The sequence below is a fragment of the Cupressus sempervirens genome, chromosome 2 (genome assembly GCF_028749045.1).
Source record: "Cupressus sempervirens isolate cs-2001-9-10 chromosome 2, ASM2874904v1, whole genome shotgun sequence".
NCBI classification, from domain to species: Eukaryota; Viridiplantae; Streptophyta; class Pinopsida; order Cupressales; family Cupressaceae; genus Cupressus; species Cupressus sempervirens.
In genome coordinates this window covers 674721000-674732556 of record NC_143119.1, presented here as the reverse complement: position 1 = coordinate 674732556, position 11557 = coordinate 674721000, and the positions used below count along the sequence as shown (strand labels likewise).

Below are 11557 nucleotides of genomic sequence, written 5' to 3'. Positions count from 1 at the left end.
AGAGGACATCTGGATCAAGTGAGTATAGGGTGTTACATTCACAATAATCTAGGGATTGAAGTAACCAACTTGTCAAAAAACAAAGATGAAGCTACTAACAACTAGGCAGAGATTTTTGCTCTAGTAGAGGGCCTTCAATTGTCTAAATCCTTAAATATTAAATTTTTAGAAGTTGAGGGGGATTATGCCATCATAATTAATGCCCTTAGAAAAGGTTTCCTTCCTAACTGATGAATAGATGCAAAATAGCTATAGCTTTAGAAATTTACAAATATTTTGACAAAATCATTTTCAATCATATCTATTGGGAAGGTAATAAGCGAGCAGATGAGTTAGCTAATATGGGGATTAATGCCTTTCTAGCATTGAATTTTTAATTATTGCCTCGTCTTCCTTATTAATTTTTGGTTAAAAAGGTCAAAAAACTAGTAAGTACAAGTTGTCTTTTAAGTAGGAAAAGAGAGATATCATTAGTTTATGCGCTCTTTCCCTTATTGAATCGTGATTACATTAGCAAGCTCTAAATATTTGCAAAGTTGGATATATGAGGTCATAAGGGAGGCTTTTAATTACTGCCTTTAAGTAATTGGTAGAAGTTTCCCCTCTTTAAGCGTCTTGCCTTTCTTACTCTCCATCTGATCGAATTTTGAGGTGTATGTCTGATTGGTATGTAGAAGTAGTTTAAAAAGGTATTTGGTGATGTTATTAATTAGCTATGGGTGTGTTGATGTTTATTTGATTTGATGTCTTGCATTTCTGTTTAAATGCTCCTTTAAGACTTTATGAGTTTCTGCTCCTCAATCTCTAGTTGATGGGCTTCTGCAGTTTCTTGTTTTATCTTTTAATAGTATCTTTATTTAAGGTTTCTAACCGTTAACAAAGAAATATGAAGTTTTTTTTTTTTGGTTAGTGTTTATGTGATGTTTCAAGTAATTTAAGAAACAAGAGTGGATCTCTTTGGAGAAAATGGAAAACTATAACCATTGGATATGGAATAAATAATATATTTTTAAAATTTGGGCTAAATTGAGGGACAATCACCCAATTCCATCCTTCAGTCCCTCAAGAGTTGGGTTGTACTCTTTTTATATTTAATATATGGTTCAACCTCTTGCTTATAAAAATAATCCTACTTAAAAAACAAAAAAACAAAAAAACAAAAGAATGAGTATGCACAAAATCTTAATTTATTATGAATATAAGATTTATAGAAGTTCCATTTAAGTTTTTTTATAGATTTAAGAAGTTTTATAAAGATACTTTTTTGGCTTTTTGATTTTATTAAATAACTTATTCTAAAAATTAAAATCTTATATTAATAATAAAATATATTTTTTGGCACACGATTTTTGGGTATTTTGATTTTCTCAAAAAAAAATAAAAATGCAACAACTTCAATTAACAAGTTCGGAGAAAAGATATTATTAAAATATATAAAATGAAGGAATGTTTCAATCTAAAAAGAGGCTTGCATTCATATTACAAAGAATCTATGAACTAATCTATCTTGTTGTTATGACATATGTGTATGATAATATCAAAACAAAGATATGAACTAATCTATCTTGTTGTTATGACATATGTGTATGATAATATCAAAACAAAGATTTATCCAAAAATTTATCTTATATTAATATAACTGAAGAAAGACCTCCAACCCTAAAATAATAATATCAAAACAAACTAATATAGCCCGAAGCTTGGAAGCCATGCCAGTTAAAAGCACCGCAAAGCTAGTTTACTAATGGATAGAATGCACGCAATTAGGTTTGCAGTTGTAAACAATAATAAGAACTTCATATTTAACTGCGGATTCTTCGCCAACCCCAATTGCTTCTCATCAAAACAATTGCACAACCTCATCGAATGTGGTCAAACACCAACAAAAATGGCTTCCTTTACGCGAATGTTTTGGGTTTGAAACGAAATACAGATGAGATAAGATTGAATCCCACAAGATAGACGCAAATAAGATTTCAGTGGATATCAACATATCAATATAAGAGGCAGCATAACATCATGCTGTTATGATAAATATGGTATGAAATTGATGAACACAGTCATTCAAGATGGGATTTTTACTCACTTTCTTCTTGCTTTTATCAATTCTACTCCCTTCTCATCAGTTTTCCACTCAGCGTGATGCTTTCAGTTTTATCCGACACGCCGCGAGGTCGAATCTCCTCAAGGAGACAAAATGGTCTTCTTCATCTTTTCCCTTGAAAAGAGATTCAGAGTATATGACTGAGGAGGCAAGTATTGATGTTGAGCAACAGACAGATCTTATCAAAGATGGGCTTCCTGGACAGCCACCTGCCCTCCATTTTCAGCAGTATGCAGGATATGTTTCTGTTGACTCAAAATCTGGCAGGTCCCTTTTCTACTATTTTGTTGAGGCCTATGACAAACCATGGAAAAAACCCCTCATTCTCTGGCTTAATGGAGGTATACAAATAGAACATAATTAGGGAGGATTAGCCTTTCAGTCTATGATGATAAATGCATGTGGGGTTGCTAGAGTAGAGTAGAGTTAATTGTGTGAGATTTGTTGAATATTAATGTTTTGGATCACATTCTGTAATCTATCATTCTATTGTTCTAGCTCTTTACTATTGTGATAATCTATTATTCTTGAACATGCGAGATAACTAATTTGACTAAGAGTGTGAGATTTATCATTCTAAACCTCTACTTAGAGTGTGAGATTGTGATCCACCATTCTAGTCCTCTAATTTGTTGAAGAGTATGATCCAAAGCATTTCTCTAGCTTAGTGACACGGGTGAGATTTATCATTCTAGTCCTCTAACTCTCTCTATCCTCACAAGCATGAGAATGTGATCCTTCATTCTAGTTATCTAATTTCTTAAAGAGCATGATCTGATTTATTATCATTCTATTCCTCTAGCTCATAATGTGAGAATGTGATCCTTCATTCTAGCCTTCTAATTGTTTGAAGAGTGTGACCCAAAACATTCCTCCAACTCTGTGAATAGTAGGGAATATCATTAAACTCCTCTATCTCTTTCTAAAATATTTCTCCAGCTCCTTGATAAGTGCACGATTTATCATTCTAGTCATTTAGGTATCTCATCCTCACAAGCATGGGGTAATTCTTCATTGTAGTTATCTAATTTCTTAAAGAGTGTGATCCGATTTATTATCATTTCAGTGCTCTAGATCATAGTGTGAGAATGCGATACTTCATTCTAGCCCTATAATTGTTTGAAGAGTATGATCCAAAATTTTTTTCTAACTCCTTGAATATTGAGATATATCATTTTAGTTCTCTAGCTCTCTCTCTATCCGGAGGAGTGCGAGAATGCGATCCATTCTAGTCCCCTAATTTCTCCAAGAGTGTGATCTGATTTTCCATTCTAGCTCTCTAGCTTAGACTGCAAGAATGTGATCCTTCTAGCCCTCTAGTTTCTTGAAGAGTGTGATCCAAAAGCTCAATGACTGAGTGTAAGATTTATCATTCTAGTCCTCGAGCTCTTTCTATCTTGACTAGTGTGATAACACAATCCATTCATTCTAGTTCTCTAATTATTCGAAGCATGTGATCCAAGTTATCATTCTAATCCTCTACCTCTCTATATCTTTATGAGTGTGAAAATATGATCCATCATTCTAGTCACCTATTTTTTTGTAGAGTATGATTAGAAATGTTTCTCTAGCTCCTTCAAAATTGTCAAAATTATTATTATGATCCTCTAATTTCTTAAAGAGTGTGATATGAAACATCTCTATCTTTGTGTACAGTGTGAGACTTAAATATCCTAGCCTTCTAGCTCTCTCTTTATTGATTTAGTGAAAATGTAACCCATCATTCTAATTTTCTAAATTTTTAGTAATTTTGATCTAAACATATAAATATCAAACAAAATTTACAAAATCATCTCCTCCAATTGTTCAATAATCTATCATTCTATTTTTTTACTCTTGACTATCATGATAATCTATTATTTGAAGTATGTAAAACTTATTAAAACTTAGTGTAGAGTGTGAGAATATGATCCACCATTCTAGTCCTCCAATTTGCTGAAGAGTGTGATCCAAAGCATTTCTCTAGCTCGGTGATAAGCATGAGTTTTTTCATTCTAATACTCTAACTCTCTCTATCCTCACAAGCATGAGAATGTGATCCTTCATTTGAGTTATCTAATTTCATAAATAGCGTGATCCAATTTATTATCATTTTATTCCTCTAGCTTGTAGTGTGAGAATGTGATTCTTTATTCTAGCCCTCTAATTGCTTAAAGAGTGTGACCCAAAACATTCCTCTAGATCTGTGAATGGTGAGATATAAAATTCTACTCCTCTAGCTCTCTTTATCTAGGGGAGTTTGATAATGTGATCTAGCTCTCTCCAAAATAATTTATCATTCTATTCATCTAACTCTCTCACCCTTACAAATGAGAATGTAATTCTAGTTATCTAATTTCTTAAAGAGTGTGATCCAATTAATTATCATTTTATTGTTCTAGATCATAGTGTGAGAATGCGATCCTTCATTTTAGCCCTTTAATTATTTGAAGAGTGGGATCCAAAACATTTCTCTAGCTCAGTGAATAGTGAGATATATCATTTTAGTCCTCTAGATCTCTCTATATCAAAGGATTGTGATAATGTGATCCATTCTAGTCCCCTAATTTCTTCAAGAGTGTGATCTAATTTGCCATTCTACCCTCTAGCTCATATTGCAAGAATGTGATCCTTTTAGCCCTCTAGTTTCTTAAAGAGTGTGATCTAAAAGCTCAATGACTGAGTTTAAGATTTATCGTTCTCTTTCTCTTTCTGTGAGAATATGATCCATCTTTTTATTCATCTAATTTGTTGAAGAGTGCAATCAGAAATGTTTCTCTAGTTCTTAAAATTTGTCAAAAGCATTCTTCTAAGTCTCTAGCTTAAAGTTTGATAACATGATCCATCTTTCTAATTCTCTGATTTCTTAATTTAAACATTTCTCTAACTTCATATAGAGTATGAAACTTATATCCTAGCCTGTTAGCTCTGTCTTTATTGATAGATAAAAATGTGACCCATCATTCTAATTTTCTAATTTTAAAAAAATTTAATCTAAAATTTTAATACAAAACAAATTTCTTATCATGTTCAATTGTTTAATATCAACATCTCAAATCAAATCCAGTGATTTATCATTTGTACTATCATGATAATTCTAATAAAAAAACAATAATAGTAATTGAAATAAACTACTAGCTCAGCTTATAGAACATAACGTCTTGTTCAGTTTTCTATGTGAGATAAATAAAATACTAATGAAAGATGATTTTGATGAGAGAAAACAGGACCTGGATGCTCGTCAGTAGGATATGGAGCATTTGCAGAATTGGGTCCTTTTCGAGTTAATTCAGATGGAAGAACACTACGCAAGAATCCAAACAGCTGGAACACTGGTGAGCACAAAACATTCTAAACAAAGTCTTTTTAATCATATAACATATTTTTATGTAGTTGAGTTGTAATATTAATATTATAATTTTATTTGTTATTAAATAAAATTATTTTGGAGAGCATCTTGTTAAATAGTCTAAAGAACTTACATTTCTATTGAAAAGGAGTGCATATAAGTTGGGAGGCGGCTATCCTCCATACAAATTGGGTGCCATTGACTAAATTTCAAAAAATTGAAAATACAATGAATTTTTTTGAAATTTTGAGCATTTGATCTTCATGATCTGTATATTAAAATAACAATTTTTTTGAGAAAATTTGACTGTATTTTCATGAATTTGAAAAAGAATCATGTTTGACTTTTAATTTTTTTTTTTTGTCTTTGTCTGAGATTAGCCAGCACCTATAAGTCACCATAGATGACCCCTTGTTAATGGTTAAGTAATTGCATTGTTAGTGATGCTGGCTACTGAATTATGGTGCTCAACAGATTAAATTTACAAACAAAAAAAATCTCTTTTTTTGTAATCTTTTCTTAAAGAGACTTTGACAAATTTAGTTATTTTATAAATGGGATTCCTTTGGCAGAGGCAAATCTGTTGTTTTTGGAGTCTCCAGCTGGTGTGGGCTTTTCTTATTCTGATAACCAATCCGATTATGCTCAAAGTGGTGATGCACGAACTGGTAAATTTATGCTTCTACCTGCAAAGATCACACACTAACAAATGACTCCAAGATAAAAAGTGTTAACAGTTTATATTAACTGATTTTTTCCATATTTAATTTTTCCTTAGTATGTAATATTTAAGAATGATCAATTACCTATATTTTAACTTTGCATGATGTTTATATGTAAGAACAACTAATGTACCCCAGTGATTCCTGATAAATTATTTGTTTTTTCAGCTGAAGACAACTATGCATTTCTAGTCAATTGGTTTCAGAAGTATCCAAAATATAAAAACCGTGATTTCTACATAGCAGGTGAAAGCTATGCAGGTAAAGGTTATAAAAGTAATACAAATAAATCTTTCTTTTATCATTCAAGTGCAATAAACTTTTTGTGGAAAGAGTAAACATATACATCTTCACTGGATGACAAAGAACTGATTTTAACAATATCAGATTTTAACAATTCATTAGTAATGTTATTAGTTTTTGGATTCGATTGTGTCAGTGTTTTAGCATCAATCGAATCCAAAAACTATTCACACATTTCGAAAACTAATTTTTCCAATTTCATAGCAGATCTATATGTAAAAACTGATGTTTCCTGATAATTTAAGGTGCAATATAAATTATCCTCAAATTTCAATTTATCCTTTGATTTTTCTTCACCTAATTTGCGCCTTAAGCTATTGGTATTAATAACAAGGATTCTATTCACAAGTTCAGGTAACTACATTCCAGAGTTGGCTGCTAAAATTTTGACAAGCAAAAGTCAATCACAGGCATCATTCATTAACTTGAAGGGAGTGATGGTAAATTCAATGTTCTTGTTATTCTATTAAAAGATAGCATTAGTTTTAGTTAAAAATCATGAGGTGAATTAAACAATAACAAGAGAAGAGTCAAAAAGAACTTAAAAATTGTTAGTCATTCCCTTTTTCCATTTCATTCAAATTGAATTGTTGTAGATATTGTATTCATTCATTTGTTCAACTGAATTGTATCATTTTTGTTGTATATATTTTATCCATTCATTTGTTCAACTGATTTGTTATGTACAGATTGGAAATGGTGATTTTTCTATTACACAAGATAATGATGGAACATTTCTGTTTGCATGGTCACACGCATTGATCTCAGATGAAACCTATAATGCTTTAGTGGCCAAGTGTGTCCATGTACCCTTTATAAATTCCAATAGCACAACTTGCCAAGAGTTGAATGATAAGAAAACCATTGAAATGGGAAATATTGATCAATATGCCATCTATTCTCCACGGTGTTCAAATGGAACGGGTAATAAGGTAAATTTTAAGAATTTGTGATTCAATTCTATTGTGTTTCATAAAGAATAATTTACAATAGGAAGATTTAAACATCAGATATTAAGACTTGATTACTAAGTTTAAAACGTTAAATAATTTTAAAATTGACTTATTTTTTTCAATTTTATTTTTTTCCTATACTTAAAAGTGGTCACTCACAACTAACATTCTTATCTTTTGAAAAATAAAAATAAAAATGATGTCATATTTATTATTACAACTTTTAATACAATACTCACTGTAGCTATACTTATTTTTGTTCAAAAATTAAGGTACAAGCACAAGCAGATCAATATGATCCTTGTATCCATAACTACATTGTGAAATACATAAATTTACCAGAAGTTCAGAAGGCATTTCATGTAAAGAAAACACCTGTCATGTGGACCCTATGTAGGTATGATTCATTCTGTTCTTATGAATCACATTTAGATTTGAATACATTACTTATTGAATTGAATCAAAGAACGATTTTTTTTTATAATATCCAGGAAACTAACAATCTATTGGTAACGTGTGTGTTTTTGTAAATAACTAGTGATACCATTTTTGGAAGCTGGAATGACTATGTTCCCTCTGTTTTGCCAATCTATCCACAACTCATTTCAGCAGGATTAAGAATTCTCATTTACAGGTACGTTGATTGCATGTTTTAGATAATATTTATGATCAATCTTTGAATTTGAAATGTACCCAATTTCTTTAATCTCCACCAATAACATAACCCAAATTCTTGTGATTGTTTTGTATGATTATTTAGTGGAGATACTGATTCAGTAGTTCCTATAACCGGCACGAGGCAAGCCCTTAGTGCTCTTAATCTTACAATTGACACATCATGGTACCCTTGGGCTGAAGATCCTACTCAAACAAATGGAGAGGTAAGTCATTTTTGGGCATTCATGCTATCTTAGATTTTTACAATCTAGGTGGGTATAATATTACTTTTTAGAATCATATTATATGATCTATTATCAGAATGTTAGCACATTCATTCATTACAAAGATGAATTGATTCATTAAGAAGATGAATTGGGATCATGGATGGTGGATCGCAAAATCTATGCCAATGGATATTGAATTCTTTAATATCAATTCTTTGAATCACATTTCCTAATCCATCATCAAATGTTAGTATATTCAAGAAGATGAAGAATTGAGATCATGGAATATGATTTGTGGCCTATTATCAGAATTTCATGTACATAAAGATGATGAATTGTGATAATGAATGGTGGATCATGGAATCTATATAGATGAATAGTGAGTTTTTTAAACATCAATTTTTTGAATCACGTTTCATGACCTATCATCAAATGTTAGTATGCTCCAGAAGATGAAGATTTGTGGTTGTGGATGATGGGTCGCTGAATATGATTTGAAATATTGATATAAAAAATCTTACACAATTGAAGTCCCCTGGTCAGCCGAGGAGGCTTAAGGTTGTAGGTAGTTCCCCATGGTCTTGGGTTCGAATCTGGTGGTCTGCTTCAATGATGCACTGATTCGGTGAGTAGGTGCATCTACATGGAACTAGTTTCACCCCAACTAGCCTCAAGAGGCTTCTGGGCATTGAGCTAGGTCACAAGGATAGTCCTAAGTCAATTTTTATAAAAATAAAATCAATCTATCATAAAAATATTATAATATTCAAGAAGATGAAAAATTATGATCATGAATGATAGATCATGAAATATGATTTAAAATGTTGATATCATAAGTCTCACACAATCAAATCCTAACATTCATTATCATTATATCAGAATGTTCAAAAAGATAAACAATTGTAATCATGCACAATAGGTCATAAAATATAATTTGAAATATTGATGTTGAAAATCTCATATAATTAAATAAAAAAAAGCAATTTTCTAAACTAGCATCAAGAATTCTTCCTAATATTCTTTTCTTATGCAGGTTGGAGGATACAGTATAGTTTACAAGGGAAATTTGACATTCGCCTCTGTGAGAAATGCTGGCCATGAAGTTCCTCTCTTTGAACCAGTAAGGATCTTAACCTTGCTCAGACATTATTTGGTCGGGCAACCCCCACCACCGAAATGATCTAAAATATTAGTTGATCTTAACCTTGCTCATAAAGAATAAAACCTTCACACTCGGCAGCTTAATTGTTTCAGTGCCATTATATTTTTGGAAATATAAATTTCATCCATAAATGGAAGAGGGCACTTGAGAACTACTGAAAAATAAATTGAATAATAAATTGAATGTATTTTACATTAATTGTATTATATCTTTAAAAAAAATAATAGATGGATGGAAATTTTTTTTAGTAATAAAACAAAGTTTTTTGTATTTAACTGTAAAAGTTAAAATTTAACTATCATATGTACATTTTGTATATATTGTGTTGAGAGTAATTCTTCTTAAAGCATTTGTTTTTATCAATTCGTAAAAGTTTTTTCTATGATTTAAGATTGATGAAAATAGATGTTTCTAAAGTTACATACATACATAAAAGCTAACAGGCTATAGAGCAAGAAGAATTTATTATTGTTATTATTTTGTTAAGATTAGTGTCAAATTATTAATTTATTTTTAATATTTAGTTTTACATGTAGTATTTTATTTGTCTAACTTGAGGGCATAAATAATTTTCTTAAGTTTCATATAATAATAGTAATTCATTTAATTTTTGTTTTTATAATCTTTATTTTAGATGTATTTTATTTAGTTAAATACATAACATAGTTTGAATAGTTGTTACATTTGTAATGTTTAGTTAAGAACATGTCTAGGGTTAAGGTAAGGGTGAGCCTTAGGGTTAGGACTAGGGTTATAGTTAGACTTAACATTAGGAATATGGTTAGGATTAGGGTTACAATTATAAATAGACGTAGGTTTAGGGATGGGGATAGGGTTAAAATCAGACATGTGATAAGGTAACTATAAGGCTTACAATTAATATCTTATCATAAGTCTTTCCCTAACCCTAACCCTTAATTTTATCTACAATCATACTCCTAATTATAAGTATATCTCTACACTCAGAATGGGAGTACCAATAACATATATTATTGCATCAAAATAATGGCTCTGACCACGTATTTAAAAGAAATCATCTCCTCCTTTTGTGTTAGGAGTGAGAGCTCTTCTAATGCAAACAATATGCTAAAAACTAATAAAATAAATCTAGTTACATAAAAATTGACTCTCTAAATGGTGTTAAGTAGGTCTCCACCATTGTTGATGTCAATTAATGGCTGCATGAGCTTTTACATGACTTAAAACAATAAAAGAAAAAAGAGATAAGAAGATATAAGCCATGAGATGATTTGAGAGTCACTGGGACTTCTAAAAATGCAAGCTCAGACTTCTCTAGGTGTTTTTGGGAGTTAAACTGTCATCAAAATGCATTTCTGATGCATGAAATGTTCAAAATAGTAACTAATAATTAATTGTCGGTGCACTACTTCTTCTTCAAAATTTTTGGCACACCTCTAAAAATTGTACCTTGAAAAAGTGCACCTCTGAAAAGAGCACCTTGAAAAAGAACACCTTCAAAAAGTGCACCTCTGAAAAGCGCACTTTGATGATAGGACCCAAAAATTGACATAATTTTTTCTAACTCTACAAATTTCCAAGAGTGAGAATTTTTCTAACTCCACAATTTTTAATTTCCACCATCTAGGTCTTGTTGGCCTTCAACCAAAATGATGTGTGGATGTTTCCCTTTGAACTTTTGGATAGAAGAGGTGATTTCTTAAGGATCTAATAAGTTTAAAGCTTCATACTTTTCCCTCGCTTCTCTGTGGAAATCATGAAGTGTGATTTATTGGGCATTCCCTAGAACTTGAAAGTCATGGGTTTGAGTGTGATCTTAGCCGTTGCATAAGACAAGAAAAACCATTGTAATGTTCAAGACCTTGGGGGGCCCCTAGATGTTTTAGATATGTGCACTTGTGCACCTTTAGAGACAATTCATTCACCAGATCTTCAAATTGTGCACATATGCACCTTTTGGAGTCCTTCAACTTACGCATATTTCAAAATTACAATGCACACCTACGCACCTTCTGGAGATAATTCATTCACCAAATCTTCAAATTACGTTCTTGTGCACTTGTGCACCTACGCACCTTCAGGGAATTGTGCAAGGTGCTCAATTCACCAAAAAATCAAAGTT

General features: G+C 31.3%; 1 protein-coding gene across 1 annotated transcript; it reads left to right on the top strand.

Annotated features, from left to right (window-relative positions):
* The first annotated feature begins 1993 nt into the window (after positions 1-1993).
* LOC149575160 (putative serine carboxypeptidase-like 23) lies at positions 1994-9622 on the top strand. The gene is made up of 10 exons (XM_089816003.1): positions 1994-2445; positions 5311-5418; positions 6005-6100; positions 6323-6415; positions 6812-6897; positions 7147-7406; positions 7655-7807; positions 7949-8044; positions 8171-8291; positions 9328-9622. The coding sequence occupies exons 1-10, from the start codon at positions 2070-2072 to the stop codon at positions 9472-9474; spliced, it is 1536 nt and encodes a 511-aa protein (XP_089672129.1). The 5' UTR covers positions 1994-2069; the 3' UTR covers positions 9475-9622.
* The last annotated feature ends 1935 nt before the right edge of the window (positions 9623-11557 follow it).